A 25318-nucleotide genomic window follows, 5' to 3' on the forward strand; every position below is an offset into this window, starting at 1 on the left:
TTGAAAATAAAAAAGCAATTGATACCAAAATGTTATAAATCATTGGAGCATGAAATTGTAGCAAGTTAAATAATATGTCATAAAATGGGCACAAAATATATTTCTTTGGAGATTTTGGGAAATCTTGGGAATAAAGATGATACACTTTCTCTAAATATGGGAGCGGGAACTGTTACAAGGTCATAATGAGATGGTAGATAACTCCACTTATAATAAGTACTGGTAACAATTATTTTAAAATGATGTGTTGCAAAAACAAACAGGAGTTTCATTTTGTGAGAAAACCCTATAGCAAAAAGGTTGTAAGATTGGAGAATGATTAATAAAAACATTGAAAGAACACCAGAATACGTAATCCTCTTCGAGCCCCCTTTTTAATCTCAAAAAATTTATGGCTGGATTTTTTTAAGGCCATCTAATAAAAAATTAGCACCCCACATGGCTACTGCTGCTCGTTTATGCAACAAATTAGGGACAGGAAACAAAACCCACCATGAAGGATTAATTAGACGTGGGAGTCTTATTGAAAATGTAATATACTATCAGGATAAAAGAAGAAGAAAAAGGGACAAATTCATGGAAGATTGGTTTTGCTTTATTGACTATTGTAAAGATAATGCAATATTCCCAGATACATATTGTTTTTGATTATTTTATAATTTAAAGAAGCTATACCATAAAAGAAAGTTCAGGTAGTTGAAATGCTGCTTTAAAAACTGCTTATTTTGTATCATACTTGTAAAATTAATTCAGCTGGCATTCTAACATTGAGAAGGCTCTTCTGGGTTCTGTGGATTTAAAATAGTATTAACCAGGAACATTGCACTTTGGATCATTAACACTTTTTTAAATCCCATGTGCTAAATTCTGCAGCTGCTAGTCATATGCCCTCAGAAGGGTAACCAGAGCAAGAAACTCCAGAAGGCTTGAATCCCATTCCTTAGTAGATGCTTCCTTTTATGTTCTAAAAGCAAAAGTCACAGGGTGAAGACACATTTCAACTCCCTAGTCTTCCTCAGCAGTATAAAATTAGAGCTGTACAAGAAATGAGTACCAAGTGCAGCAATTTTTCCATCTTGCATGCACAAATTCACCAGGCACTAGAAAACTCCAGAATTCCCTCTTTACTCCCAGGGATGAAATTATCCCTAATCCCTCCTCCCCTGCAATCCTACAAACTCATACTTTTGAGTACTTTCCACAGAACTTCATGAGCTACATCTTTCCTGCTCTAATTGGACTCATTTCTAGTGTCTTTGAAGTTTATGCTGCTGAGGATGACTAGCAGATTGAAACTCTTCTGGCGGCTATGGGTTGTTGTTTTTTTGCTTTTTATATGAAACTGCTGGTTATGAGAGTTGTATGCTCATAACTCTACCTCTGTGTGTTTGCAAAGTGATGAATGTGCACTTTATTCTACATCAGTAGATCTGTGAACTAAGTGCAAAGCTATTATATTGTGCAACCATTCTGCTGTAGTGTCTCTCTCTCTCCGAGAAACCTACCGTATCTTCTTTGTGTTCTAACTCTGGAGCACAGGTAATTATTATAATTTTTTTCATAGTATTTATTGCATGGATTTTTTAAAAAATCTTGAGAGTCTCCACAGACAGTTCAGCAGAGGCTGTTGGCGGGTGTAGATATTCTACTCTATCATTATCGTCATCTATTTAGAGAAACTGCCCACGTTTTAGACATTTTGCCCAGGATTTTTAACTGATTTTCTATCTACTGCTTTTCGTATTTTTACAGTTTCTATGATAATTGTTTTTGTTTTTGATGTTTTTGATCTGTGTTATATTTGTTTTGTGGTTCTCTTTTGTAGGCCGTCTTGAAAATCTAGATTAATAAAAATTATTTATTTTAAAAAAAGAAAGTGCCCACAGTTACTAGGCACTATACAGGACTTCACCCACAGTCTTACAGTCTCAAAATGACACATGATACCAGTGACCAGTTTAGTGAATAGTTCTTGCTCTTGCAGCAGGCGAGTGTTCAGCTTGGGGGGGAGGCAGTTTTCAGTAGAATCTCTGTGAGAGGTGCAACCTTTGCACCAACACCTGGGCCAATACGAGGTGAGAAGACATACTTATGCCTCCCTTCCAGACTTCCTCATCCCTCTCCTAAGAATGAAGTGACTCCCTCTATCGAACTGTGCAACAGGGCCAGGTTGTGTATAATGATACAGCACCTTGGCAGGCAGAAAGACAAGGACCTGGGCGGGCTGTGAGATCCAGAATTGTTACCTGGGGGAAAAAAATCATCATTGTCTGTTTCCTCCCCTTTGACTGATGTTCACAGTTAAACAACTGCCTGTATTTTGACAGGCTAATGTTAGTGTATTTCTTCTTCTTCCTTGTAATCTCTTCCCTCTCTGGGTGCATGTAAGGGAGAAGCCCTGCCATTAGACATTTGGAATCTATTTTAGAGCAACACAAAAGCACTTTTAAACACAGGGTGCCTGTTCTGCATTTGACTTCAATCACAGTGCTAGAGACTGCCATCTGGCAGAGTGGGCATTCCTGTCCCTCCACACTGCGCCACATGAAGTGTATTGCTCTGTATTTACCTTGTGGCAGCTTTCCCCGAAAGCCAGAGGTGGCCATGAGAAATTCCCAGAGGCCTTGAGCATCACTTTCAAAGGTGACATACATCCAAACCCTGTTTAACACTACACAGCCCTTCCTTCAAAATATTCAAAGTGTAAGCCCCCTGGAGTCGTGCAACCCTGGTTTGAGGACATCCTTACAGTATACCAGACAGACTCATAGCCGAGTAAGATTGTCTTCCATTAACACGGTCTTAACAGTGAGTCTGTAAGTGACTGTGGAGGCCAATTCTGGATCCACATGTCCTCCGCAGTGGGGACATAGGTTTGACCAGAGGACGAATGACTACTGGGAGGAGAGCAGAGAGAAGAAATGGCATGGTGCACCTGCAGCAGCACAACCGGATGCCTTCATCTGCCCCAGCTGCAACAAAACAGGTCTCTCCCAAATCAGTCTCTACAGCCACAGCAGGTGCTGTAACTCTCCAGCAGTTTGACTTCACCCCCAACGGTGTCTTCCGAGACAGAGGGATGCCAACAACAACCACACCTCTTAATCATGTTTTAATTGAATTTAGCTAACCCTGTCTCACTGGGCTGCAGCTGTTTTCAGCCACAGGTCTGGATTGTCCCATTCTGTCCCAGTACCATTGCGATATGATTTGATTGAGCAGCCGTAGCTGCATCCGTCCCTAGCATGAACCTTCTGGGCCCTTAAGGAAGATGAGGCTCCCAGGGCTGACTGACAGGCTTACACCCTGCTTATGTGACAAAGCAGGAGTGGGCAGTTGGCATCTCTTGGGGAAACAAGGAGGGGAAATACTGAGGAAAGGGAGGCAGGAGAGAGTAAGAGAAAAGGGCTGGCAGAGGGAGGGAGGGAGTCACCTGTGTCCCCTGACAAAAAGCACCCCATGGTGCTATTGAGAGAGAACCTACCGTAAGAAGCTATCTGGTACAGAGCCACACCATTGCTTCATTTACCTCAGTATTGTCTTCACTGACTAGAAGCCATTTAGACGGGACATTTCTAGCCCTGCTGGAGATATCATGGACTGAACCCGGAGGCCTTCTGCATGCAAGACATGTGCTGGGCACCCACTGAGCTACTTCCCTAAGATAAGTTCCCCACCCCAGCAGTAGAGAGTGGATTGTTGTAGTTGCTGCTGCAACAGCTTTGCTATACTTTCATCCTACCAGGCTTCCACCCCATGATTCTGTGCGTCACTGCTGTTGTTTTTTAACCACTATTCTGTTTCCTTTTGTGAGTGAAGCTATAGCATTACTTCAGCGACAAGGCTGAAACCTTTCCAAACTGGAGGGTGAGTCCCAGTTCTTAAGTCTTGGCTACTGGTTAGGGGAATGCTCCTGAAGACATACTACTTCTGTAACCTTTATATAAGTGGTTCTCATACCTGAATTTAAACCCATGCTTGTTTAAAGAAAACTTGAAAAGATTGTCAGTAGTGCTTTGAAGTAGTATTCCTTTTTTGGCAATGGGAGTTGCTGAAATGCTTCACCTAGTAGACAATGACTTTTTTCTCTACCTTTTGTATTGCAGCTGCAAGGAGTAAAATAAACCCTATTGATTCCTGTCATGCATTAGGATAAAGCACAAGAGAGTTAGTTGCAACATGGCATGCATATTAGCAAGTCTCTGTATGTGCATACAGCTTTGGTGCTGTTTTTTATTTATCAGGAGCATTCATAAACTGCTTAACACTTCAAAAACCCCTGAGCATGCTTATCACTATGCAATCACTACATGCAAGGTGTGCCATTGCTGGGCAATACAGGGTTGCCCCATAGCTACCTTTTAACTGGACTGCATTATTTCTCCTTCCAAGGTTTTAGTACTGTCTTAACCCTGACTAAATTTATCTATGTACCTGTAAATTAGTGGCTGCAAATGCCAGTTGTTAGCCAAGAATAATGTCATGTTGGCCTAAAGAACAAGAAGCAGTCACCGTTTTGTGGACAGAGAAAACAACGAGTGGCAAGAACGAGGGTGTGTACACTTGATGTGGGGATTAATGGATCAGGAACAGAAACCCAAGCACCCTGACCCCCTGTTCTTTGCTTATATTATAGAGCTGTTTGCTTGGTGAGTAAACAAGGGATAGCGCTTTCTGGATTTTTGATTAAAGGACTGTAAGCCTTAAGGTTCTATGCAAATTTATCCCCGTCTGTGTTTGCTTGGCTGGTGGTTCCATCCCACTTGGCTGAGTTGGACTTGGGAGCATCTGTCACTCATTTGGTAGAGCATGTGCTTTGCTTGCGGAGGGTCTCAAGTTCAATCCCTGGAAATTTCAGCTAAAAGGATTTCAAAAAGTAGAGCTGGGAAGGAACTTCGCTCGAGACCCTGGAGAGCTGCTGCCAATTGGAGGCAGTGTGGACAGTGTCGGGCTACTTAGACAAATGGTGTGCTTCAGTAGGACAGCTTATTAACCTTAGTGTTTTTAACAGCCCCAATTTCAGTGTAGAGTTGAAAACGTTTTGAGTAGCCGTACTCAGTGTGCCCCGCGCAGTATGATAGCAGTAACTGCAAGCTGAATTGCAAGGCCCGAGTTTAACTGCAGCTTTGATTGACAAAAGGGAAGGTACTTCTTCATACAGCACATTGGTGAACTGTGGAATTTGCTGGGAATATAGTGATGGTCACCAACTTGCATGACTTTAAAAGGGGTTTAGACAAATTCATGAAGGATAAGGATATTCACGACTATTCATACTTGCTGTGTATCCCTAGGAATACCTGCTGGGATCCCTAGCAGGGAAAGTGCTGTTAAGCATGTGTCGTGCTTGTGGGTTTTCCATGAGCATCTGGTTGGCCACTCTGAGAAGAGGATGCTGGAGAGGATGGCCCTGCCTTCTGGTCCAGCAAGGCACTTCTTACAACCTTAACCTGCACTGAGTGATTGCAGTCAGCATTGTGCAAGTAACAGTTAAAAGTTTTGAAGTAACTAATGAGTGTGAGAGAGAAATGTGCATGCATTCCTTCTGCAATTTATACAGGCGTGTTTTTTGGCGGGGGGAAGGGAAATTGTACCTTTCAGATTATCCCAGTCTCCTCCTGTGGTGCAGGCAGTAAGCAGTAATGACAATGTTTGGAATGTGGTTTCATGAAGTAGAAGAGGAGAGCCTTTATATAGGTTTGAAAATGACATTTCTTTTGTGTGTCTGCCACGCATTTGCCGCTATATATTTAAAGGGAAGTATTGCTATAGTAACTAAAAACTAAGTGCTGGAAACACTCTGATGATCTCCTGCTAAAATATTCTGCAACTAGTTTGCTGTCATCTTTCCTTCCGAACCGTGCTCTGGATTTGGAATTGAAAGAATTGCCTATAATTGTCAAAGATTATCCTTGGGGGTAAACCCTTAAGGCTGCAATCCTGTGCGTTCATACCCGAGAGTAAGTCCCATTGAATTCAGTGGGGCTCGCTTCCAAGTAAGCATGCATAGTCTTGCACTGTAAAACTCCTCTAATTGCAATCCCAGTTCCCATTCCATGTTAGCATATGTTCAAGATTGTAATGAGCTGTGTCACTGGATCTTCAATCACTGAAGTTGTCTAACTGTTGAATAGACATCACCATAGTGATGTGTGTGATTAGTAAATTATCCTATCTGATCTTCCAGATGCTTAGTACTATTCCAGTTTTTAGAAAGATGATACACAAATGCAGTGCATGGATTTCTCTTTTTGTTTTTAAAGGTCATAGTAGTTTTACCATTGCGTGGACCAATTTCAAATTTGTAACTAGGGTTACATTCAGAAGCTCGGTTTTTAAAATGGTATGCATGGTCTGGAAAGCAGGTTGTTTGCAGGTAGAGTGTGTGTGTATTCCGTGGTTTTGTAGTCCTAGAAATGGCATTATGTTTTAAAGGAAAACATATTGATGGTTTCTTTAGTGTCTTCTATTGAAGTTAGCTACCTGCTTAATGAGGGTTTAATCTCCTTCGATCTGGGGAGATTCCAAATAAGTTCAAAATCTCCTGCTTTATGAGTTTTCTTCTCCCTGACAAGTCAGGGTATTGGGGAGGCAAGACCTGGGTCGCTCTTTCTCAATGTGCAAGACCTGGGTTGATCTTTGTCTATGAAGGAAAACTAGCCTTAAGAGGAGCCTTTTTCTGCCCATAGGGTCCCATTCACAGGCTGCTTTCCCTTTTGACACAATAGGCTACCGTACATTTTTCAAGGAAGCTACCGAAGGAGCTCAGTAAAATGGATGAAACTTCAATGGTCCAGTTAAACTGGCAGGATATTTTAGTGATTCTTTTTTTTTTTTACTTTCCACTGGGTTCAGGTAGCAATTAGGCACAGTGGCATTTGTTGTCTGATTTGGTCAGAGTAGGGAAGTGAACACTCTCCTCTATTCTCCTCCTTCTTGCTATGCCAGAGGAAATGCTAATGAGAATAAGGCTTCGCTGTGTTTGAAGTGCTGGGATGACATTTGCTTAGTAGCACAGTCATGGGACCATTCGGTCATGATCTGTAACTGGTTGTTCCATAAGAAGCCCAAGCTCCTGTTGCTTAAAGCAAAATCTGTATCCATCAAATAGATTCTCAGTTTGGTTTGCACAAGTATTTGTTTTCTATCTCAGCTTCCATTTATTTCTAATTTTCATCCTTTTTAGCCTGTTGTTGTTATCCCTCCCCCAGCCTCCTGTGAGAGCGTTGGCGGAATTGTCAACTGCAAATGCCTGGAAATCATTACAATTGGAAGAACACTCTGTGTTTTGTTTGAATCAGTGGAGTGTGTAATATATAGAGTATTCCCTCCCCCCTCCAGGTTTTTAACTCTACAATTAATACTTCAAGAAATGAAGTTTCTCCAGACTGAAAAATACTGGAAAATCTGAATCCCTAATTACTTTAGCAGCTGGTTTAGAGGAATTCCCTTAATGATTGTTCCCCCCTCCCCCAATGTTTTTGTATGTTTACGTTTTATCTGTAAGCTACTTTGGGGGGAATGTGGGATATAAATAAATCAATAAATTGTTCTAATGTTGCATTTGAACACTGACTCTTTCTTCAAAATGTGTATTTCTGCTTCTCCTTGTAAATATGCATGAAATATGAAAGCTTGTGATGGAAGGGAAATAGGTAAAGTTCAACGTGTTTGTGTTACAGCATCTCAGTTTTGTCTTGGCAAGCCTTGTCAGTGCCATCTACAGCACAGATGAGAGGTACCGTCTCTTCCCAAAATTGCCTTCAAGCACTAGCCAAGAGGTTTAGCCTGCTCTGGTAACATTTTTATATGTAAACCCCCCCCCCCCAAAAAAGCTGTATGGAATATGGTGGTAAGCTGCAGGCTGCAAATGGAAAAAATTGATGCAGGGGAAAGAGCAGTTTTAGAATAAGAAGCCTGTTGCATCATCCCATATGCACTCTTTTCTTTTCTTTTCTTTCTAGCAATGACCTCTTGCACTTTTAGTTTAGTACTCCAGATGTTCGGAGTGCTTATATGCAGAGACTGGTAAGGAATCTAGCTCGAATTCAGCTTAGCTGTGTAAACTGTACAGTCAGAGCTTGGAAACAACAGAAGGCGTAAACATGCATTTAAGAAAGAGACTTCATAGAAAGCTGTGCTGACAGTCACGCCAAGACCTGTGGTCCCTGGAGATGACTCTTGACATTGGTTTACATCTTGGCCTGTTTATTTATTTTTGCTCTGTGGTGTATTTGTATATTTATGGGGGTTGCATAGCAGTATTCTTAATTACTCTCCTTGGCTAGGGAGAATGCACTTCCTAATTAGAACCTAGAGATCAGAATGCTACTATTATAATGGGAGGTGAAGGGGGAGTGGAAGAGTAAAAGTTGGCTATTAAATTCAGATGTGATGATGACCTGCTAATAAATGCAGGAGGTTGGTGCTCTAAGCACACTGTGCAGCTTCTATGGGAACAAACTGTATCTTGTCGTCAGAGCAGTCTGGGCTATAATTGACTGTTTTGGTTTGGGCCAGTTAGCCTTACAAGGGGGAGGCGGATGCATAGGAATAGCAGAAAGGACTTTCAGTAGGTCTTTGTGGAGGAATAGAATGGAGAGAGAATTATAAAATGGAGTATTGCTGGAGTCTATTTGGGGTAAGTTGCCACACTGGAGTGCACTAAACTGGTGCCTTCCAAATATTTGCAACTACAAGCCTCATCGCCCCAGCATGCACAGCAGCCTTCCCTAACCTGATGCCAATTGTTCTGAGAGTTGTAATTCAAAACATCTGGAGGGCACCAGGTTGGGAAAGGTTACAGTGAGGAAAATGCAAGAGGATCTTTTCTTTTAACACAGGGCACAAAGGTTTTTAGTGCCCTGTGCTCAGTGCTGTTGTTGAGAAGCTCCATTGTGTTAGGTTGCATTGTTTGCTACTAGAGTCCCCCCCTTTTCTTTTTGAAAAACACCCACAAAAGCATGTATATTTAGTTGATCTTTGCTTAATGAACTGATCCTTTGAAGGAAAGTCTTCTTTTAGGTGTACATGTTTGATTTGGTTTTGATTTCTGAAGCTTAATTTATTATTTCTGCATTCATTAGGTTGCAAACCAACAGGTGAAGGGGTAAACAGTAAAAATAAGGGGCACACAGTAAAAATAAGGTGCGAAGCGAAGGATTTCTTCTCCCTTTTCTTGCACCCAATACAGATACCTGGCTGATTGAAAGCTGAAGTACTGTATAGGGAAAAGGGTGACAAGCAATCTGCTTTCAGTTTTAGGATTGTTGCTTTTCCCCAGGTGACTGACTGAATAAACAATTATTCACTCCTTCTAGCTTTTGTTTCAAATTAAATTCTAAAAAAAGAGGGAGGGGGTTGTTTCCTGCCTGGCACAAGGGCCAGCCAGCCAGCATTGTGCACGATGTTAGAAACTCAGATATATAAGCTAATTGTCAAATGGCACCTTAAACCTAGGTTACAGTCGCCACAACAAAATGTCTAGGCACCCCTACCCCCTGTCCAGATGGGATTTATTATTATTGTTATCTTATTCATTTCAATTCTATGCCTCTTTATATTTTAAAGGAGAAAAATACAACACATTAAAACATCTAATAAAACAATCCAGAATAAGACAAAGTCAAGCTTCAAGGAAAATATTTCAGATCCTTCTCTGACATTTTTCTTTCTCCATATTTATTTACCTTCTTAATTTATATAGCTTATTATTGTAGGAATTAACTGCAGAAGGGGTGAACCATGTATTCCCCGGGAGAAAAAGCTGGGCTAGAAATGCAGCAAGTAAGCACTTCTGCTGGAGGGAACAGCCAGATGGAAACGTCATTCACCAACCTGGCATCCAAAGTTCTCCACACGGTTGTCTCCACTGCGCCAGTCGCAAAACGCACCCGGCTAATTTCGAACACTGTTGTGCACAGTGTGAGATTTGGGGGGGCGGGCGGAGAGAGAGCTGCTTTATTTAATAGCCAATAATTGGTGTGCAAATCCAGCTTCTGAAACATAAAGCAAAAATTATCCTGAGCCCTGTCGTGCACCCAAAGGGTTCATGTTGTGCACTGCAGTTAAGGTGAATACATGTGTACGGTAAGCTCACCATGGAATTTCAACACGTACAAAAACAACTTGGGACCTAGTTGCCTGAAGGAGTGGTGCCTTTGCCCATGCAAACCTGTCTGCTTATTGAGTTTTCAGGGTGAGGCCTTCTTGGTTTTGTTGCAGTCTGAAGAAGTCTGGTGACAACTGGGGGGGGGAGTCACCTTTTGCCTTGTGGTGGGTGTCTAGCTTGTGGAATTGTCTCCTTCCTGAAATGATAATGATAATAAATTAGGCACCAATTTTGCAGAGTTTTCACTGCCTCCTGAATGCAGACTTGTTCACCCAGGCCTTTCCTGATCAGTGATACCAGTTTTCAGTTTGTGAAGAAGAAATGATTTACAGGTTTGAGGAAAGTGCCTGTCTTTGGCAGGTTGCTAAGGCAGCCTCATTAGAAAACCTGCCTTCCTTGAATTCGATGCCAGGTTCACTTTAAATCACATAGTGAATCCATGTACTATGAACTAAATTGACTGAGAAACTGACAAACTCTGTAGGAGCTTTAAGAGAGCACTTGCATGACTATAAATTGTATACAGTATACTGTATTGATAGATCCTGATATTTAATATCAAAATTCCTTATCTATTGAGCTGAAGTCTCTGTGGCATAATAAATACTTCAGTAAAGTGTCTTGTGCTCTGTTGAATTCTCGTGACTAATTAAAATGGTGTGTGTGTGTGTGTGTGTGTGTGTGTGTGTGTGTTTAGAAAGCATATGGTCTGTTTCAATACGAATTGGTGGCATCTCATCTCTGGGGGATCAATTAAAACCCCATTTGTGACAAGCCTGATTTTATTTCTGCTTTACTAGAAAGACCCTGGGCACTCTACTCTACATTGCTGGTACCATCTGTCCCTATAATAAAGACTTTCTACAAGATCTACCTGCTGTCCGTACGCCCACTTCAAATCGCATGTCAACACACACACACACACACACACACAGTTGTTTGTTATTTCTGTAGGAAGGAGCTAAGTGGTGCTGCCAGCCAAACCAGGTACGGTTACTCAAAATCTGGTGGAAATTTTTTAGAAACACACAAAGCAATAACTTGATTGTTTAATCTGATGAAGGGCCTGATATGTGTAGCTTTTTATCCTAAGCATTTAGTTATGAATATAGCTAAGAATAATAATATTCTAGTGGCATTTTACTTACTCTATATGAACAAGGGTGGATAACTTGTTTTGGGCCCAGGGCCACATTGACTCATCTTGGCCAACCCTCTCCGGGAAGTGGGGGTGGGATGTCAAAGCAGGGGTGTCAATTCTTTTGAAAAACACAGCAATCACGATCAATATTTGTGTGTGTTTGTCTGTGGCAGTAGGGCAGACACTGTGCAAGCAAACTAGAAACAGAGTGATGTGACTGTTAAGAAACAACCATTTAAATGATTCATTCATTTCATTTATACCCCTTATTCTCTCCATATTTTTAATAGTTAAAGATCAATTTACCCCTTCTGTCACTATGTTCTCCAAAATTATTTTCATTGCCTTCCACCCTGATAAATTTATGCTCCCTTCTTTTCCTATTTCCCCTAATTAATTTAAATGACTACATCAGCCCGTCAATTTATGCTTCATTAAATAGATCAGTTTCCCCACAACAGTACCTTTATTTTCTTCTACCATCAAAAACTCCCCCTACTTTCCTCCTTCAGTCTTACATGCATTGCTGCCTTTTTACTTAACAGCCTTGAGGAAGATCAAATAGCACTTTTGATTATTAAGCTGACTTACTCACTGGTAACCCTACCACTGCCACCTTTGAAAGTGTGAAGCTGCTTGCTGCAATGCTTCAGCTTGTCCAGGTGCTGGCTGCATGATATTTGCAGCAGCTCTCTGGACAGATTGTGCAGGCTTATCTCTCTCAGGGAAAGCATCACAGCCAACTCCTGAGCAGTGGTAGCTGAAACTGCTGAAGAAGTGAGTTATTCATGAGGGCTGCAGAAGCACTCTGAACACTGAAGTCAGCAACACTTAAAAGCAACTCCACTTGCTTTGGGCGGGGGAATGCTGGACAGAATGCCCTGTGAATTATCTGAAAATAACAGCACAACAGCAGTGGGAATAATGGGAGAAGGTAAAGAAAAGGGGTCGGAAATCAGGGGAATGCCCCCAAAAGCTGTTGCCACCACCTTTCACATATCAAGGAGGGCTACATAAAGCTTTCAGCAGGTTGTATAAGGTCCACAGGTTACCCATCCATCATTGCTGCAGAAGATATCATTGGAAAAGGACACCTAAATGGGTGTTCACTTTTGTTTTAGGAAAACTGTTTCCCTAGATTCAGAATTGCTTCTGCATAATAAGGGTGTTATGTTTGAAGGTGTATTTAGTGCCCATTTCTTCTTACAGCCGTTTTCTGAAGTCGTGTGTCCATTGTGGCCAGTGCAGCATAAAGTTGCTTTCATACGGTAGAGATCAAGCATGGAAGAACTTGCGTTTGGTAAGCGCGGCATGAGTTTGCAGGAGAAGGGACCTAAGCGGCAATATAATTGCTGCAACACAGTTTTCCCGCTGAGTGCTGGTCACCTGTATCTTATGTGGTGAATGTGCAAGAACTTCAGGATGAAGTGTGCGAACTGTAGGCAGTGGCTCAGCAGTCAGTCTGCGGAGAGCACCAGCAAAGTACACCGTTGTTGATAAATGCTGTGTGGTCCCAGCGGGATTCCAGTTAGAAGACTTCCCTGTCTTTGTCATTGCTGGTGGCAAACTTCAAATGTCGAGAGAGTTTAATTTGTATGTTGTTTAGGAAGCGGCTTTGCTGTTGGCTAGATAATTACAATATCAACATAATTATATAGCCAATTTTGTACATAACAAATGAAATATTGTTCAGGCAAGCGCCGTCTGGTAATTGAATCAGTACTTAGAAGAGCTCTTCCTTTGTGCAGCAAACAGGCATGTGACCACATCTCCTCTATTAAAAGGAGGAACCTTGCAGCTCATAATTTTATCAGGACTCCATGTAACAAAGGTGAGACATGTTCAGAATCCAGCAGTCAGCTGAGAAATACCCAATAATGTAATAATGTACCCCTCCCTATATCAGAAATGCTTTGAGGCATACCAGCAATTACGCCAGAAGCATAGCTGTTGATTAAAGTTTATATTATGATAAATATTTTTTTTTGGGGGGGGCTGCTTGACTTCACTGTAAAATATATTAAAATCAATGTGGCCACAGCAGGCAGGAGAAATTGATATCTTGCTTTCTGTAGCTACCTCTACAGTTTCTCTGTGCTTAGGACAGGACCTAAGACACAATTGATGCTAATTAGATGGTTAGTAGCAGTTGTCCTCTTGTCAGGTAATAGATTGGCAAAGCTAAATTTCCTTCTCCCTTCCTTGCAGTTGGCTCATTTAGAAGCCTTGACCTCTTGGCCTTTTAATTATTGCTCTGGGTATCTCAAAAATGCGCACACACTAGATTATTAATGTGAATCTGGGTGTCTTGCCCACACCAGACACTAATGCAAATAAAAAAGAGGCATTCAGCCGCTTCAGTAAATGATTATCTTGCTTCTCAAGTTTGGATGCAATCTTCTCTGTAAACCATTTTTGTCGGCTTGTTTTTTTATTGTTCTGTATGCACCAGTAGATCTGTCATTAAAGGATCCATTTTTTTTTGTCTGTGCGTTTGCATGTGTGTCTCCAGATCAAGCACCTGTGATCACTCATCAGACTTAGCTTAAAAATGCATCATTATCCAGTCAGTGTGATAGGTCAGCACAATATGGCAGTCTGCAGTCTGAATCCCTGTTGGATTTCTGTGGTTCTCTGCTGATAGGAACAATTGCATTTGTTATCATTGGCAAAGCCATAGTGAAGAAGTATACTGTACTGGGTGCAAGAGTACAAAGAGGGTTCTTGATACAGAGCAGAAAACGGTGCCTGGCTGTTGCAGAAAACTGAACAGTAATAATGCTATGTGCTTTTCAAAAGAAGCTGTAAATACAGTACAGTGTAAAACTGATTTTGATAGTTTATTTTCAGATAGCTTTTCCTGTGTTAATTTCAGTTGCAATGTTTCGGTGAATGATTCTGAAAAATGGGAAGGCAACATCACATTTACATGAGCAAATTATGTGGGAGTTAAGAATATTACTTCTCTAGAAAGAAGCTTCCATGCTTCTTGTTCCTTCTTCACTCCAATTTCTTTCCTGTGTATGAATCAGACATTCAGCTGCTAAGACTGTGTGGTTGTCTAACACAGTGATATGACCACAGTTTTCAGGTGGGAAATTACTTGCGTGAAAGTGCCCCCGCCCCGATTTTATACCACAAGAAAATGTGAATGTGTATGGCTATTTCATACAGAGGTGTTTTCAATCAAATGTGAGAAAACCGTACCATTTAAGGATCCGAAATCTGGATTTGCCCTAAAATTGAATGGTAGATGGAGGGAAATAAGCCTCAAGGGTAATGCTTGATGTGAACGTAACTTTAGGGAAGTAATTTTTAAAAACACTTTTTACCTTTGTCATATATCATTTTTTATTAATAACAGCATCAATGGTGCAGCCCCCTTTAGATAACTTTTTTGCCATAGGGAGATAATGGTAATGGATGTAAAGGGAAGCTTAACTCCTGTGTGTTTAGGGCTGGAATTCTGTGCACTCCTCCTTGAGAGGAACAGCCTGGATAAACTCAGTAGGATTTACTTCAGAGTAAATATGCATAGAATTGGGATTGTAAACACAAGCTGACTTTGAGCATATAGCTCCTTAATTGAAACTATAAATAACACATCTTGTCTGGGGGAGGCACTTCAGTCTGTGAGCCTGCCTGTGTTCCTCAGGCCATGGATTTGCTTGGTGAGTGATAAGATGCATTATAAATCTGAACACAAGATACATTTAAATCTGCAGTGGATGGAATTTGGTGTCGCTCAGTTACAAATGTTCCATCTGCACAAACATTTCAGTTTGCCAGATGGAATGATCCCTCCCTGTGCTGTCCGGGTTCTCCTGACTGGGGAAAGGGGGGGGAACCCCATTGTACAAGAACCGTGATAGGGTTCATTAGGTGTGATTCCTACCAATGTGCTATTAAATGAATCTGTTCCATATGTGCTTGTGTGCATGTGTTGGCTATTGTATACAGGGTTGACTGATCCATACGAGAGCCCTGGAGTGTTCACTGAAAATGAGACCCATCAGGGTTTTCCTGAAATATTTCTGACTGGCACCAACAAGCAGCTGTGCCTCTTCACCATCAAGTGTGTCCACGTCTAATCTGCCTCTTCTCCCTGTAGCCCAGCGGTCAGCAACCTTTTCCAGCTGTGGGCCGGTCCACCGTCCCTCAGACCATGTGGTGGACCGGACTATATTTTGGGAGGAAAAATGAACGAATTCCTATGCCCCACAAATAACCCAGAGATGCATTTTAAATAAAAGGACACATTCTACTCGTGTAAAAACACCAGGCAGGCCCCACAGATAACCCAGAGATGCATTTTAAATAAAAGGACACATTCTACTCATGTAAAAACACGCTGATTCCCGGACCATCCGTGGGCCAGATTGAGAAGGCGATTGGGCCGCATCCGGCCCACGGGCCTGAGGTTGCCTACCCTTGCTGCAGCCTGTCGTCTTCCACCTTGGCCAACTAGAAAAGGACTGTGTGGCAACTGTGTCTCAAAGTCTTTTTCTTTGGGGTTTCCCTGTATGTCTGCACTAGATTTCATGGTATAGAGGCTATTTATTTATTTTTATGTTTTGTTTGCAATTGTGTTAGTGTTTCTTAACTGAAGGTGATAAGGCCCCTAAACACAATTTTAACATGCATTTTTTATACATTTGTAAGATACATTTTGTAGTAGTAATTCTGGACTGTTAGTGATTTCTAATGTTCATTCATCAGCTAGTCATCTCTTACACCCAGTTAAACCACCACCACCACCACCACCACCACCTACAAGAACCCAACATCAATTTGTTCTCATAGTTTGGACAGCTTCTCTGTGCTTCATCACAGATTAGTACTAGTGAACAAACTAATGGAGTGGGAAGGAAAATCAAGAAGGAAAGCATTCTCCAATAATACCATTCCCTGTGTTGTGGGGTTGTAGGCCTTGTCTTGCAGAGATTTCAATAAAGCTTTCCTGCAACTATTTTGTGTCCTCTTCTGGTTTGGGGCAGACATCTTTTGGTGGTACAGTAAATATTTTCATGGTGTGGTCTTTAAAAGCCTTTTGTCCTATGCATTTCAAAACCAGTTGAGTATCGTGAAGACTTAGCTTTTCCACTGGACTCCTATTGCAACTGTCTTACTCCTGGTTCTGCTATTCTTGTTTCTGGCACTTGTTTCCTGGGGGGGAAACACAACTGCTCTTAACAGCTTCTTCAAAAGGTCAGACCAATGAATTCCAGAATGAAATAGTTGTCTGAAATGGGGAATAGGAGAACGGTGACCTTGTGGGTCTCAGCTGGTTTGTATAATTAGGGGAATGTTCTCCTTTGTTGTACAAAACCTACTGATTTGTGGGCAACCTCAGGTTTCTGTCATTCTCTCTGGTCAGAAATGCCAAGTTCACTGTTCATTTGTGTTGGCTGTATCTTCTTGTTCTTTCGTTTTGATTATCTTCCTGCTTGGCCACCCGTGAATGAGCATGTGACACATAGCACCTGGAAACGGACCAGGCAGTCTTAGCTGACCAGGCACCTGGGCTGGTGCTCTGCTTGGATGGAACCGGACGGTCATTTGTGGAATGCTGTTGCTTGCAAATTCCTGTGATTGAATAAGTTTCACATATGGTCATTCCTCTCACTGGAAGAACTGCTAGCTTGGTGAGAAGATACAGTTTGCCTGAAGGCTGAGTTTTAATAATCAAGGGTGAAAAGCAACATCCTTGGGGAAGCAACTTCTATAATAACATACCTGTTTTCTAGCAAATGCTGGCAAATTAATGTCACAGCCACCTTTGTAGTTCTGAAGCGTCACATCCTTAATCTTGCAAATGTCATAATAAGACACAAAACCTGACAGATTGAGTCCAAATGAAACAACTTTGATCTTTTCACTGGAAATGTTAGGAAGTTTGCTCGCTTTTGTTTTTCTGCAACAGGCATTGCATAGATTGGGCTTCCCTAAGATGGAGGCCTCCAGCTCTTTTGCGCTTCAACTCCCAGCAGTCCCAGCCAGCACAGCTGGTGACTGTGGTGCAAAAACATCTGGAGGGCACCAGGGTGGGGAAGGCTGGTGTCAGCCAAGGCCAGCAAGTTAATAGTAGTCAGCTCCTGGGGTATGTCCTTTGGGAACAGTGGGCAGCCTAGTCCAATGGGATTCCCCTCTTCTCCTCCCATCACGTGTCCTCTGCACCATCTGCCCGGACACTGAGATCCAGTACCGAGGGCCTTCTGGTGGTTGCCTCGTTGCGGGAAGCCAAGTTGCAGGGAACCAGGCAGAGGGCCTTCCTCAGTTCCTGTGGAATGCCCTCCCATCAGATGTCAAAGAGAAAAACAGCTACCAGATTTTTAGAAGACATCTGAAGGCAGCCCTGTTTAGGGAGGCTTTTAATGTTTAATCGATTATTTTATTTTATTTTTCTGTTGGAAACCGCCCAGAGTGGCTGGGGAAACCCAGCCAGACGGGCGGGGTATAAAAAAATAAAAAATAATAAAAAAATAGTAATTATAGTATGTATATTACCATTTTGTTTTTGTGTTAGACACTATTCTCTCCTGTTTCGCTTTAAGCTGTTATTTTTTGTTTGTTTTACATTATGATGTCTGGATTTATGTTATGCACTTGTTGACATTAAGACTATTTTTAATTGTTCTTAACATATTTTTTTAAAATGTTGTATTTGTTATTTCTTTCATTTATGAGCCGCTTTGGGCACAATTTTGTGGTAAAGTGGCATACAAATAAGCTGGTGGGTGGCTGGTGGGGCTCGCGCCGGAGGCGGCACTGACAGTGGCGGGATGGAGTCGGTGGTGTTCATTTTCCACTCATTGATTGCTGCCCCCTGATCTTCCTCTCCGTTTATTTCATAATTACACTATCAGATTTGGAATGTGACTACATTAATGCTAGATCTTGCTGCTCAAAACTAAATAAATGGGTGATCCCTGAATTGATTGGCCATACCATTGTCACTGTATTAATGCTTATTTCACTGCACTGATTCATCTTTCTCCTCAATTTACCTGTAGCAACCTGGAATATATATAGGTACATTATGGTTCCTAGTCGAAACATGGGAGTATTTGACTCCACAGAGATCCATAATCGAGGGCAGCTGAAATTGCACATGAAGGAAGCCATGATTAAGCTTGGCTTTCATCTCCTTTGTTTTTTCATGTATCTTTACAGTATGATCTTGGCACTGATAAATGACTGAAGTAGAAGTGTTACAGTGGCCAAATTCTGAGTTGTCACTCACAGCTTTCAAGTAAACCTAGACCAGTGTCGTCATGCAGTATATTTTTTCCTCTTTGAACAAAAAAGGTTTTTGCTGTATTTTTTAACATAAAAAATATTTATAAAACAAAAAACAACAACAAACAAATAAGCTGGCAGTGACTTTTCCACCCACAAAATGGCATGCAAAGTGGCTCGTAGTATATAAAATGAAGGACAAGAATAACAGTTTAAAAAAACACAACATGTTGGAAGCAACCCCACTCCTTGTACCAGTCATTTTGACGGCAGGATGCCTGTGGGAGCATCTGGTGACCTTTTACCTTGGTAGGGGTGAGGAGATTGCCGCTGGGGTGTCTAACCAAGATTAGAGACAATTGCTGTTCTTGAAAGGACTGGAGCAGCTGTGGTTCTGTGCTGGCCCCACTAGCAAGCCAGCTGGCTTGATCTTCAGAGCTGACACAGTGTGGTGGATAGTGTCTGCAGCATGTCCTCTGCTCATTATTTTGTATTGTGACAGGCACCAGTTCTACCCATAGATGCTGCCTGGGGAAGAGAGAAAGCCAGCTCTTCATTTATTAAATGGTAGTGTTATTGTTTTAGTGCTTGCTGTCTGAGAGACAGCTCTTGGTGCCCTCCATCCCCACTCACCCCGACCAGGAGAGAGTGACTGCAGGAAATCCTCTTATGTTTATTCCTATGCATAGGTATCACAGCACTCACTTGCAATAACAGGTGAAAGCATCGGAAGCTCTTGTTTTCTAAGGCAAAGGCATGCTATGAATGACAGTTTCCTGCATTTGGTATTCATTTGTTTCCTAGGCCTGCCAAAATCTTTCCACTTCTGTGCAGCTAGGTCATCCATTCCACCGGACAGGTCTAGGCAAAAATGAACACAAATTATTTGGGGAGCTGTCATCACAGGCCTTGCTGTCCCAAGGAGGAACAACTCCTCTCCTTTGAATAATCCTTCAGAGTTTAAAGAGTATTTTTTCCTCTCCAGATCATTGTAGAGTTGGCTCTTGAAGACCTTGTCAGCTTCTGAATAGCATGCTCAGATGCTTCTTACAGCTTGGGTGGCCAGGAAGACCCAAGCCAAGAATAAGAACATATGAGTTCCTCTTTTCAAAAAGTCAAAAGACTTATCATTGGTAGGCATAAATCACATGGCTGAGGGGAATGGATGACCTCACATCCTCTCTTCCATAAGAATCCCTTGGTGTTGGGATGATTCATAAATTGGATCATGTTGGGGAAAGTCATGCATATTTCAAATTCAGTGAGGTTACTAATGTTCACAGTAGCTCAGGGAGGAACTAGTTTAACATGCATGCCTTCCTCAAAGGAGTGTATGAGATAATACTGTCCTGGCAGAGAACCCTCTGTTACCAGGCTGTTGGTGCTCATGTGCATTAGTGTTACTGGGAAATGAACAAAAATAACACACCTTTTCCTACCAACAACAGGTTTTGAGCACAGCCAAGGGGGATGATCTAGTTTGACAGTTTTGAACCCATTGCAAACAGTGACCATATGTTTAATAATAATAACGTCCAGGATAAACTGCTTTGTATCAAAAAGCAGAAATTTGGAGAGTTCAAATAAGGAATCAGAATTAATTCTAACACTTGAATCGACTCAGAGTTCAACTTATTTTAAAAGAAGAATTTGAGGAATGCTTCAATTTACCCTCGCCACCTCTTCCCAGTGCATTGTCTATCCGGCCAGTGTTTTCATCTCTGCAAAGCAAGGGTTAATCTGAAGCATAAATTCCCCTATTTTCTCTTGTGTCTCTGAGCTGTATAGCCAGGCTGCAGCTACTGAGGTTGTCTAAAAGCTTTCTGTTTAATGTTGAGAGTTCTCATGTGCTGGGCTTTCAGCTCTAAGCCTATTTCCACGGCTGAATGTTAACCCCCAGGGAACAATGCACGCTGTGTCGTTGTGTGCTGGTCCTTGTCGCCGCATGTGCTTGTGGGTGCTGGAACGAACTGTCTTCAACAATCCGATTTGTTTGGGGGTTTGGCTGGCAATTGTAAGTGACTGAAGACAAGCAGCATGACTTGCTCATAGACCAAAAGCAGGGCTGATGGTAGTGAAACCTGGACATTTTGACACTGTTGGCAAGTGGGAATTCTGGTTCAACTTCATGCTTTGTGTTGCAAAATGGTACCATGAAATATTTGGAAAGTTGTGCTTGTTGAAGATGAAATGTGTCACTAGGCTGCCAAAGCATTTCCTCCATCAAGTTTAGAAGTAATTAACTGCAACTTGACCAGCTGGATTACTTCCCTGTCTGAGGGGCTGGGATTGAGAGATCTTGTGAATCTTCTGAACAGCTGTGCCATTGCAAACACCAGCTTGCAGATCTGAGCTCCTTAGTGAACGTGTTAATAGGATGCACAGTAAGAAGATCCCTCCTGCTAATAGTGAGGCTTAACTGGGGCAGAGAGTGACCCCCCACAGAGCTTTAATGATCCGTACATAATATATGATTGCGTGGATGGATCTTGGTGAAGAAACCTTATCTGCTTTCCCAGATTTTCTTCTCTGAAGGCATCTAAGAATTTTATAGTTGCACAGGCTACATGGGACAAAGCAGTGGGCAATTGGCCCAGCTCTTTTCCGGCCATCTTGTGGCATTCTGCTGTATGGGACCAATTTTCTAGAATATTTGCATACCTTCCTGTTGTCAGGAAAGTAATTGCTGTGGGCACCAGTCCATGTCTGCATTCATGCCTTTGTAAAATATGTGTGTGTGTGTGTGTGTATGTGTGTGTGTGTGTCATGGGGGACTTCGTCAAAAGCCTTACTGAAAGTACACTTTGATAATGTACTTTTATACATACCTACTCAGAAGTAAGACCCATTGAGTTTAATGGGATTTGCTCCCACCTGTTTAAAGGACTGCAGCCTAAGTGGCATGCATGAATTCACAGTCCCTATGGAAGTGTAGTTGCAGTTGATCATGCATCAATCACCATCTGGTCATGTGATTACCTCATTAGAGTTCACTTTTGTCCTTAAGGCATTGAGTGTTGCTCACACTGTCTGTGCTATGTGTACATTCGTATACCAGTCCCTAAAGTTGTGAGCCCTTATTGTAAAAACTTGTCACCTTCTGACCTCTGGCCCCTTGTGGTGGGATTGAAGTTAAGATCTCATTCCTTTCTCCACTCCCATAAGGGCTTGGCATTTTTTAAAATGGGAAATAGAGATGAGAATGCAAATATTCAGGCCTGATCGTAAAAACTACTAGATTAGATTGAAAGCAGCTTGCCAAAACTTTTGTGCCAGATGGGACATCACTTTTGTACAGGGTGCAGATTTGTGAGCTTTCTCCCTCTTGGATGAGAAATGGAATTGCTAATAGCTATATTTTAGAAATGGTTATGTATGGACAAGGCAAACCCCCCGAGCTTCTACATGCTCTTCTCAGACTTACATAGCATGTGGCATTTCCATTTGTGATATTTTTCTCTGCATCAGTAACCACTAGATTTCATAAAAGTCAGGATCCTGGAAAAATTGTTTCGCATTGCTAGAAAGAGCATTTTGTTACATTTCTTAATGGAGGACTGTTTTCTTAAAAGCTTTGTGCCTGTTTAATGCATCTCAACAAATAATTCTTTACTAGCCTACAAAAGTATTCACTAGCTGGTCTGCCCACAGGTTGCTGCTTTTTGCTACGCTGGTGACCTAAAAGGATTAAAAACAACAACACATCTTAATTCTTTCCTGTAAAACAACTTTTCTTCCTGAATCCTTGGAAGTGATTTGTAACTTGCCACTAGGTGCAGTGGTTCAAGTGTTGGACCAAAACTTGGGAGAACAGGGTTCAAACCCGCACACAGGCATGAAGCTCACTGGGTGGCCTTGAGCCAGTCACTGTCTTTTCTCAGCCCAACCTACTTCCGCTTGGAGGAAAAAGGTGGGATATAAATGGAATCAATAATGTAAATCAATAAAATGCTTACAAGCCTGTATCTAATCTTTCATGGGCCACCTATATTTGTTAGAATTGCAGTTTATCTTGCTACTTCTGCTTTCTCTTATGTATTAAATCTTCTGGCTCTCGAGGAACGTGGATTCAAGCCAGATGGCATGAAACCTACCTGACGCTGCTTGAAAGCAGATCTGTGCTGCTGTCTCTTTCTATTTTTCTAGGAGTGGAGGAAACTATAGCGCTGTGCATTTCCCCTGCCCGGAGCAGTGCACAGCTTTGTATTTTAATAGGAGCCTATGAGGTAATTCAAGTAGAATGGTTGTTTGCTAGCTGCCACCAGGTTCTGCTGCCTGCACCAAAGCCAAAGCAGCTCTTTGTAGCACATGTAGCCCGACCTGATGGCTGAGCCTCAGATTTCTGCAGCCTTTGGCGTTGTTGATTATGAGATATTGATACCATGGTGAAGAATCTGGCAGGCATCTACAGAACTGCTCTTGGGTGCCTGCGTGAACTTGGCAGGAATACAAATATTTATCATCTCCCCGGAGACTTTCTCTATCAGTCTCATGAAGTTTCACACTATTTGGCGTATGTGTGGTCACTGGAAAGTCTCACGAGGAGACAGGATGCTCAGTACCACACGTAGCTCTCTGCTCTTCATCTGTTTAAAGTCCTTGAGTCTTGGTTGTTACTCAGGGTTTAGCCAAGGTGGGGACTGGCTGGATCAATTAAAAAATATATATCAAATCTGTTGGTTAAGACTAATGTAGTCACCAGATCTGTGGAATTAGGGATTTCCACTGTTGAAGTCCATCCTGTCCGATGTGCAGCATGTAATGCATTTTGTATTTCAGAAATGGATGTGGTGTCCACTCTGTTCATTAAGTCCAGGAAACTACCTTGGCATTATTGGTGGCTGTCTCTCATAGTGGATCTCCTGTCCTGAAACTGTGTGCTTTTCCCTTTTTCCCTTTTTTGAGCTTCGTAAGATAGTGGAGATGAGCGCCGCAACCCCAGAGTCGGTCACGGCTGGACCTAATGGTCAGGGGTCCCTTTACCTTTACCTAAGATAGTGGAAGCAGGACTAAGGGAATGGCATTTTGTTGTAGGCTTTGCACAACTCATGTCTTGTGCAAATTTATTTCACTCCACTTCCCCCCCCCCCGGGTTTGCCAACTATGTGACCATTGTGAACCCTAACATAAATGAATCCAGGTAACTCCCCTAAACTAAGTGGAAAGCCTCAGTTTAAAACTAGGTTCTCAGAACAAGCCTGCCAGGACTGGCAATTATCAGACCTAATGCTGAATCTGAGTACAGGAGGCTGGGGAGGGGGGGATTATGCACTTGAATGCCAGGGTCAAAGACCTGTATCTTACAAGTCTTCTTTATTTTCTACAGGTGCAGGAGAGTCTGGGAAGAGCACAATCGTAAAACAGATGAAGTAAGCATTCTTCTTTGTTCAAATATTGTAGCTCTCTATGTTATGTTCACCACTTTGTGGTGGTGGTATTTCAGTGGCTGCGTCCTGCATTCTTAAACCTTAAAGAAATGGTAAGCGTCATAATTAGCTGGTGGCCAACTGTAGCTTTGCACCATGGATGAGAAACCTGGCACCCTCCAGATGAGGCTACAGCTCCCATCATCCCTGACCAGTGACCATGTTGACTGTGGGCTGATGGGAGTTGTAGTCGAACAATATCTGGAAGGTCACAGGTTCCCCATTCCTGTGTATACACCCACCCACACCCACACACCAGAATAGACACAGATTTTTGCTGTGCATACATAATACTATTTACTTCTTTCTTTCCATGTTGGAATTATATTTTGCCTGATGCAGTCTTCTTTTTCTATAGAACAGAGAGGGCAGTGGAAAGTGAAGAGCCACTCTTAAAAATCAGTAGCAGCTACAATGTGATCTTTAATTGTAGAGTACTGTTGTTGTTGTTGCTGCTGCTGCTGCTGCTGCTGCTGCTGTTGTTGTTAAATATTTATTTATACCCCACCTTTTTCCTTGAGAGGGGTCAAGGCAACTTACAAATAAAAACAAGAGCCACTAAAAACATAGAAAAACAAACAATCATGTATAGAATTAAAACTATATACATGTACACAGCCTGTTGAAAACATACAAACATTACAATAAAAACAGCACCAGCCCTTTAATTAAAAGCAGTCATTTCCCAGAAGCCTGTTGGAATAAGAAGGTGGTGGAAGGACACTTTTAGTAGCAGTACAAAATCCTTGTTGCATTTCCATTCAGCCTTTACCAGCTTTCCATCATGGCACTTACTCTCCATAAGATCAGGAGGTGAGAAAACAAAATGTACTTGTTGCCCTTTACAACTCAAATGCTGTTTAGATTGTGCCTAATTTTGGATATGTGGCACAAACTCCTCAACCTGCCGTATTTTGAGAAATATGTGAACTTTTCAAAGTGAAAATGTAAATCTCCTGGTAGTTGAAGGGCAAGCTGCCTTTTAATATTTCAAGTAGATGAAGTAGATGAAGATATTTTTTAAAATGCATATATCCACATATCTGAATGCCTTCTCTCACATTGACTTTTCTGGGTGTTAAGATCAGCTGGGGAGACCCTGTTGACAGCGGAGAGACAGCCAACCTAGAGAGCTTTGAACTCTGCCCCCTACTGCCTTATCCTATAAACCTGGATCCCAGTTGGAACAGTTCCAGCAAGCAGGAAATAAAAGCATTAAGCCAAGGGAGAGATTACCCTTTCAGCCAACTCTCTGGGTGTTCTTGGGTATTGCCTAAAACCTTTCTCTGGCTGCGGAAAAAGAATAATTATTCTTTTGGCTGTCCATATAGATTAGCAAGAGACAACCCCTAATTTAAATACACACACCCTCACTGTATATGTATAATGCCAGCATATTGG

The 25318-nt window shown here is 41.9% G+C and overlaps 1 protein-coding gene and 1 pseudogene across 1 annotated transcript in view; both read left to right on the forward strand.

The window, feature by feature from the left end:
* Nucleotides 1–23807, forward strand: part of LOC132591713 (protein cornichon homolog 4-like) — a 49973-nt pseudogene extending 26166 nt beyond the window's left edge.
* GNAI2 (G protein subunit alpha i2) overlaps nt 1–25318 on the forward strand; it is a 139593-nt gene that overhangs the window by 50412 nt on the left and 63863 nt on the right. Inside the window, exon 2 of the mRNA XM_035105998.2 lies at nt 23818–23860. Coding sequence (XP_034961889.1) covers nt 23818–23860 — 43 coding nt within the window. The remainder of the gene's footprint in view (nt 1–23817; nt 23861–25318) is intronic.

The sequence above is a fragment of the Zootoca vivipara genome, chromosome 2 (genome assembly GCF_963506605.1).
Source record: "Zootoca vivipara chromosome 2, rZooViv1.1, whole genome shotgun sequence".
Classification (NCBI taxonomy): Eukaryota; Metazoa; Chordata; class Lepidosauria; order Squamata; family Lacertidae; genus Zootoca; species Zootoca vivipara.